Genomic DNA, 7260 nt, shown 5'->3' with positions numbered 1-7260 from the left:
TTCTATTAGAATTCTAAAAATAATAAAAAATAAATAAATTCAAAGATGTAGATATAATTGATGACTCTAAAATGATCTAATAGAAAAATAATAAAAATTATGAACTCTTCTTTCTAATTTTTACTTTTTCTTTCATAAAATTGTAAAAATAAAAAATAAAAATATAAAGCAAACATATATTTAGATTTTATGCGACAGCTATTTCACAACAAAAGTACATAAACACAAGAAATACAAATGTTTTAAATAGATAGAGACGGAAATCTTGAAACAAAATTTGTCTAATGTATACTTTTTATCCAAAAAATATAAACAGAAAAACAAGAACAAAGACATATTTTTTTAATCAATTATATTACGTGTACACTAAAATCAGCCACTAAAATCAGTCATTAATATAAAATATATATTTAAATACAAACATATACTGAAAATAAATTAAACTACACATGTATTTATATACAAATACATTAATGACTAATTTTAGTGATAGATTTTGATGTATAAATAACATTTTTGTTTTTTAATTTATCTGTTATTCAACAAACACACTTTAAGTTCTTAAAGGGTGTCACTTAGATAAAGACGTTTGAAACGTCTTTTTTAAAAGATGTTTTATAGTAATTAAAATTTAACATATATAATCAATTAAACTGTGTGTTATTTTGTCAAAATTAGACCAGATAAATTAATTTAACCGAAAAAATAGTGAATCAAATTTTGAACGGTCTAAATTAATATTATTTTTTATAAAAGATTACTACAATACCCTTATTATAAAAAATGACTAAAATATTCCTATTATATATATATATATCGAAAACTCTAAATTCTAACCCTATGACGATAGAGAAGTAAAGGGCTAGAATTTAGGATTATTAAAATTAATATATATAATAGGAGTATTTTAGTCATTTTCTATAATAAGGATATTGTAGTTATTTTTTATGAAAAAAAATTATTAATTTAGACCAGTTTAAAATTTGATTCATTATTTTTTTGGTCAAATTAATTTGTTTGGTCTAATTATAATAAAAATAGAAGTGTCTAATTGATTATATATGTTAAATTTTAATTATTAAAAAACATATTTAAAAAAAAAAAAACATTTTAGGTGTCCATCTGAGTGGCTCCTTATCTTAAAACATCATAACATTTCAATAAACAAGACTACAATAATTAATGATCAAATTTTGATTATTGATCACTAGAGTATATACTTAATTATTAATTACTTGCCAAATTATATTACATTACATTATTACATGCATTATAAAGAGACAAAATTCATGTGACAAAACAGAATAAAAACTGACACATGAGAAATTTATCCAAGAAGGGTTGTTATTAACAATAATAATTCTACATTACATTACATAACATAACCAGAATCTTTGCCACATCATTCTGGATACTATAGTAAGTTTTTTTTTTTTTTTTTTCATAAACTAAAATAAAGTTACTATAATAAATATTATATATTGATATTGATGATGAATTTGATTAATTATGGATGCTACCTTGTTTGTGTGAAATCAAACCAAATTTGCTTGAAGACCTTGATGATGAGTTCATGATACTCATCTGAGTTGAGAGAGAGGTAGCAAGCAAGAAGATCCTCCAAGTCCTTTGAGTTCCTTATGTTGTTCTCCACAATCATCTCCACCATTGATTCTCTGAAATCCTTCATTGGATTCAAGGATGACTTCACTACAGCAAAGCTGCCGGAGATGCTTCTCCGGCAGCCGGAGCTCGACGACACGCTTCTCCGGCCATTACTATTGTTGTTATTATTGTTATTGAGCTTGTTCATTAGCTTTGGTGAATTGATCTTAACCTTCATACCTGGTGAATTATTCAGAGAGAATCCTCTAACATAGTTAGTAGTAGGGTTGTTCTTCTTCCTCTGTTCTTGTTCTTGTTCCTTCACAATCTTCTTAACCTTCATGGTTTTTTGTTCTTCAGCCATGGTGGTTGTTCTTGGTTTGGTTATGATTGGAGGCAACGACTCAAGCTCAGAAAATGAGTCATCAAATTTATGATGATGATAGTGTTTTTTTCTTGTTGAAACAAGTGAATTCTTGTCCACATCTATGACTATGTCACTGTTGGTGGTGTTGGAAAAAGAAATCATTTCATCAAATGATGAAGACTCTGTTGTTGTTGTGGTGGTGGTGGTTGGAAGAAGAACATGGTCTGTTCTGAAATTTGGTTCATTGTTGTTAGGGGAATCTTCTTTTGGTGAATCTTCATGAAATGGAGGTGTTGATGAATATTCTTGGTCATCATAAGGTGGAGAATCTGATTTGTTATTGGTCCAAACAGATTCAATGAGTGTGGTTGTTGTTGCTCTGCAGCTACAATTAGCAGCAGAAGAGACAGAGGAGGAGGAAGTAACTAACTTTGGTGATGACGATGATGATGATGTTGTTGTTCTTCTTTTCCTAATTCTTCTCTCTCTTTGTTGTTTTGATGATGAAGATTTTCTTTGTGGTGGTGAATCTTTGGGGTTATTTTGGTAATTGAGCTCCCTTGTGAAGTAGTAAGATTTTCTTGGGGTGCAATGGTGGTGGGGGAAATGGGGTTGTTGCTTTTGTTGTTTTGGTGAATGTGCGGCGGCGGTGGTGGTTGATGGTGGTGGTGGTTGGTGGTGGTTTTTCTTTTTGGTGGTGGTTTGTTTTCTTCCCTTAGACATATTATCTCTAAGTTTGTAAAACCAAGCATTTGGGATCATATCTGAAAGCTTAAACTTGTAATTTCCCATTCTCTCCTTTGTGAGTGTTTTGTGTTGGGGATGGGACAACAAAAAAGAACACTCTATGAGTGTGTCTGCCTTGACACACTTTGGGTCTTTTTTCTTCCTTTCTTTGTGTTTGTGTGAGAGAGAAATAATATAGGGAAAGAGAGGCTTTTGGAATTGGTGGTATAGGCCTTGGGGTCCACAATAGAAGAAAAAAAGGTTTGGCATTTGAGGGGAAATTTGGTGGGGTAAGGTAGGAGGAGCTAGTGCTGAATCACATACATTGTCACACTAATTTGTATTTAATACCTAACCTATTAACAAATTATTTTCATATAAAAATCACCTTCTTCACTCCTTCAGATACTCTTTCTATTTTTTTTTTTAGCATAATCACTATTATTGCTCCACCCACATTGTAGAACAATAATAAACAACAACTGGAGAAGTGACTATGTTCACTGATAATTTAATAATATAATTTTTTATAGTCTTATTTATACTATTCATTTAATCTTCATCACTGATATTTACTAATAATTACTAATATTTATTCTAATTAAGAAGTAAGAACTACTTGTCGTAATAAATGATTAATAGAATAGAAAAACACCAATTAGCGGTCGCCTCAAAACCAAATAAAAATAATAATGTATCTATAAGAAGGATTAGTTCGTGGAAATAACCATTATTTAATCATAAATTACAAGAAGCATTAAAACATATTGTTGTTTTATGGAAACCTACAAAGGAGGGACATTTTGCTAAGTTGACTAGGTTTTGTGTTGGACATATTTTAGATATGACACTCATCGATATTTGTCTGTGTTTAATATTGTCTTAAAAAATTTTTTTTTTCTTCGATACATTTAGACACACCTAAATATCATAATATGTCAGCGTATTTAATTTTATTTTTAACATATATTTTTGAACTGAATTTAAAAATAATATATATTATTATTTATTAAAATAAAAATTATTTTAAATACTTTTAATAATTAAAAAATATTAAAAATAATAAAAAAATATTTTATATTTTAATATTAATAAAATATTAAAATATATTATAATTTATTTAAAAAAATTTTATAATATATATCGAATCCTCATATTTTATAAAATTTTAAAATTTGTGTATTTGTATATTTCTTGTCATACCAGTGCGTGCATCATAATGGAAAACTACTGTTACAACTTACAATTATTTATTATCTCGCTATCTTGGAGTGTTCCTTTGAGAATGGTTCCACATATATATATACATGAGCGATACCTGAGCAGAAATGTTAATGATTTATGGAGTTTCAGGCACAGAATCGTTTGTCCACGTGGATTACATGCTGACATGTTGTCTCATAGCAAAACAAAACAAAACAGCATAACACTAAGACCAAATTTGTGCGTGGCTCATTCATGCGAGTTCACTACTTCACTTCCTGTTTTTCACTCTCAGTGAAATTTTGTAGCACACATACACATCAGATCATCAAATACTAATATTCAATTTTCTAAATATTCATGCATGTGTTAATTCAACTTAGAGAGCCATGTGTTGCTATTGGACGCTGGTGTCACGGATGTTAAACCTATTTAGTTTTTTTTTGGGAAAGAAAAAATAATAATATTATTGACAAAAAAATCTTTTATGTGTAATTAAAAAATTAAATATACTATCTATGCACAAAAAATTAATTATCTGTATAGAATACATATTAAAAAATTGGTTTACTTAATAAACTTATCAAAACAAGAAAAGTGAATATTTTTTTGCAAAATAATCATTTCTTAATTTTTGTTTAGTAATTTGATAAAGGCATGATGATTTTCCGTAAAATTTTGGTACTTCACTCACTAACTAGAAAAAAGTGACCAAAAAAAAAAGGAAAAGGTCAAGTGGTTATTCTAGAATCTTAAGTGAAAGCATTATTGTACCGAAATGGTAGTAGAAAAAGGTGAAAAAGAAAGTAAAACCACTATAATACACACACATAAACCTTTATAAGAATAAGAATCAGAAGAAAAAAAAAAAAGAGACAAGCTTTTTAGAGTGAAAACTTGTTGCATGTCATGATCTACATGCAATCTAAATGCAGAAAATCTTAGTGGCCCATTCAAGGTACTATGGAGAGATTATATAACTTGAGAGTACTACAATCTGTGATGTATGTGTTCTTTGTTATTTATTGGGGTTTTTCGTCGTTTTGGAAACTAAGCTTGGGTTTATTATATATTTGTTATACTAGAGCTATAGTTCAACCACATCTTACGTATTATTCTTTTTCTAGGAAAACTCTTCTTCTAGTACCATCTCTAATTTGTCTATTGAGCAATTAATGCTTGATTACATAAAAAGAGAAAACAATAGCTAATATATAAGACTATATTATATTTTTTTAAATATGTTGTTATGTTCTTTGAAGTGTGTTAAATAAATAGAAAGAAACGATAATTGTATATTAATAATACAAAAAGAGAAAGTTTAAAGAGTTAGTATTTTTATTAAAATTTGACTAATATTTAATCAACAAAAAAAATAAATAATTCTATATTATTAAATATAATTTTATATTATTAAAAATATTAATAATAATTAATTAATAGTTATAAATTACAAAATTTACTGGCGCTCTATCACTTGTGTCCTTAAATTTTTGGTACTATTTCATATGATTTCATATCAATACTATTCGAGCCAATAAATAGTACTGCTTCCCTATGATATGTTCACCCTTTCCTATTTTTGTGCGTGTCTGTGTGTTTTCAATCATAAAAGGTGAGAAAATTAAAACCTTGGCTTCACATCACTTGTTTCTTTTCTATAATATATTTTCTTAAATATGCAAAATTTGCCATTTTGTTAACCTGTGCATCAATAGTAACAAATAGCATTATTACGGCAACGTCCCAGACCCATTATTGGATCAAAATTCGCTTCATCCAATCTAGTCCCTTCCCTATCTTCCATACTAATAAGCGCAATCCCACAGTCATCTTGAGTTGATCGAGTAATTCGCTCATTGTTTAAATAAGTATTAGAAGTTCAAATTTTGATTTATAACAAATTAATTATTGATCTATCCCGTTAAAAGTTATTGTTACAAATAAAAATAAGTTTGATAATCTAATTTAAGACATGCAAATATTCCAATAGTAATAAGTATATACTTAGAAAAATTTAAAGAATTATAGAAATAATAAGACTCAAAACAATCAAACTATTGATATAATATAGAACCAAATTATTAGTTCCAACCATCAAAGTGAAATTAAAAACACATAATTATGTGATAATTAGGACTATAATGAGATGGCTAACATACAGCAACAGGTGCATTACAATAGTCATAATCTAGAGAGTTCATGGAATATATCAATTAGCATATACTTAGTTTGACTAAAATGTATGTTTATATTTAGTAAAGTGTAAATGTGCACCTTTTTAAAATGTATATAATCAATAGTTTAGGTAAAATGTATTTATCCTCCTTTTCACCTCAACCAAATATAGTTAAAAAAAATAAAGTAAAAAAAAATGTTACCTAAGGCAACAAATTGACATGAAGTTGGGGGGATATATTAAAAGTAAAATTAAAAAAAATATATAAAAAAAAAGAGGAGAGAGAAAAAAAAAGGAAGGGGGGATGAAAAGTACAAAAATGACATAACTTCCCAGTTTCCATATTGTAAAGTGGGGAAAATGAAGTTCAGGTGAAGCATGAGAATCTAATAAACCCAGATCTGAAACTTGGGATTGATGTCAACTCATATCCCTTGAATTTTCATTTTCATCATGATATTAATAGAACAACGTGCACATGAAAACTCAAACAAAATAGATATAACAATTTATTATTTCTCTATCGAGGTTTTACCGTGGCTGGATTTCATGTTATTATAGTTTTGTGCATTTATCAAGTTGCCATGAATTTATGTACTTGCGTGCCTCTTTTTGGGTTTAAGCCAATTCTTTTTTCTTGGATAATTGAACAAGAACTCAATAATTGATACAAATATGAAACTTATAACAAAAAGAATTAAAATAATAAACTCACTAAAAAAAAGAAAATGTCCGTATTCTTTTCCTAGTTAGCGTGGTAGCTACTACACAAGAGTACACTGAAGTTATGATTTATATGAATGAACCACATGGCATATTATTATTATTATTATCATTGGGATTTAGCTAACATATCTCCTAAAAACACATGTTTATGTTATCAATTAAAAAAATACAAAATTTAAAATTTTAATATATTTGTAGTTTATTTATTAAAATAAAAAAATTTTAAAATTTTTAATAATAGTAACTAAGGTTGCGTTTGTTCACAGATATGGAACATTGAAACAGAGACATAAAAATATAAAATCGTGTTTAACAAATGAGACATGAATAGAGATATTGTGTCCAAAATACTAAATTACACAGAAATACTAATAAGAGATACGATTTATTTTTTATTTTTTTATTATTCTTGTTAATTTTTCATAATTATATTTTTCTTTCTAACTTTTTTAAA

General features: G+C 27.4%; 1 protein-coding gene across 1 annotated transcript; it reads right to left on the bottom strand.

The window, feature by feature from the left end:
• Nucleotides 1–1326: 1326 nt before the first annotated feature.
• LOC107625864 (uncharacterized) lies at nt 1327–2919 on the bottom strand. Its single transcript, XM_016328597.2, has one exon. The coding sequence runs from the start codon at nt 2762–2764 to the stop codon at nt 1517–1519; it is 1248 nt and encodes a 415-aa protein (XP_016184083.1). The 5' UTR covers nt 2765–2919; the 3' UTR covers nt 1327–1516.
• Nucleotides 2920–7260: the final 4341 nt, after the last annotated feature.

This window comes from Arachis ipaensis, chromosome B2, assembly GCF_059453495.1.
Source record: "Arachis ipaensis isolate K30076 ecotype BB chromosome B2, ASM5945349v1, whole genome shotgun sequence".
NCBI classification, from domain to species: domain Eukaryota; kingdom Viridiplantae; phylum Streptophyta; class Magnoliopsida; order Fabales; family Fabaceae; genus Arachis; species Arachis ipaensis.
Note: the sequence above shows the minus strand (reverse complement) of the source record. Positions and strands in the feature narration are given on the sequence as shown.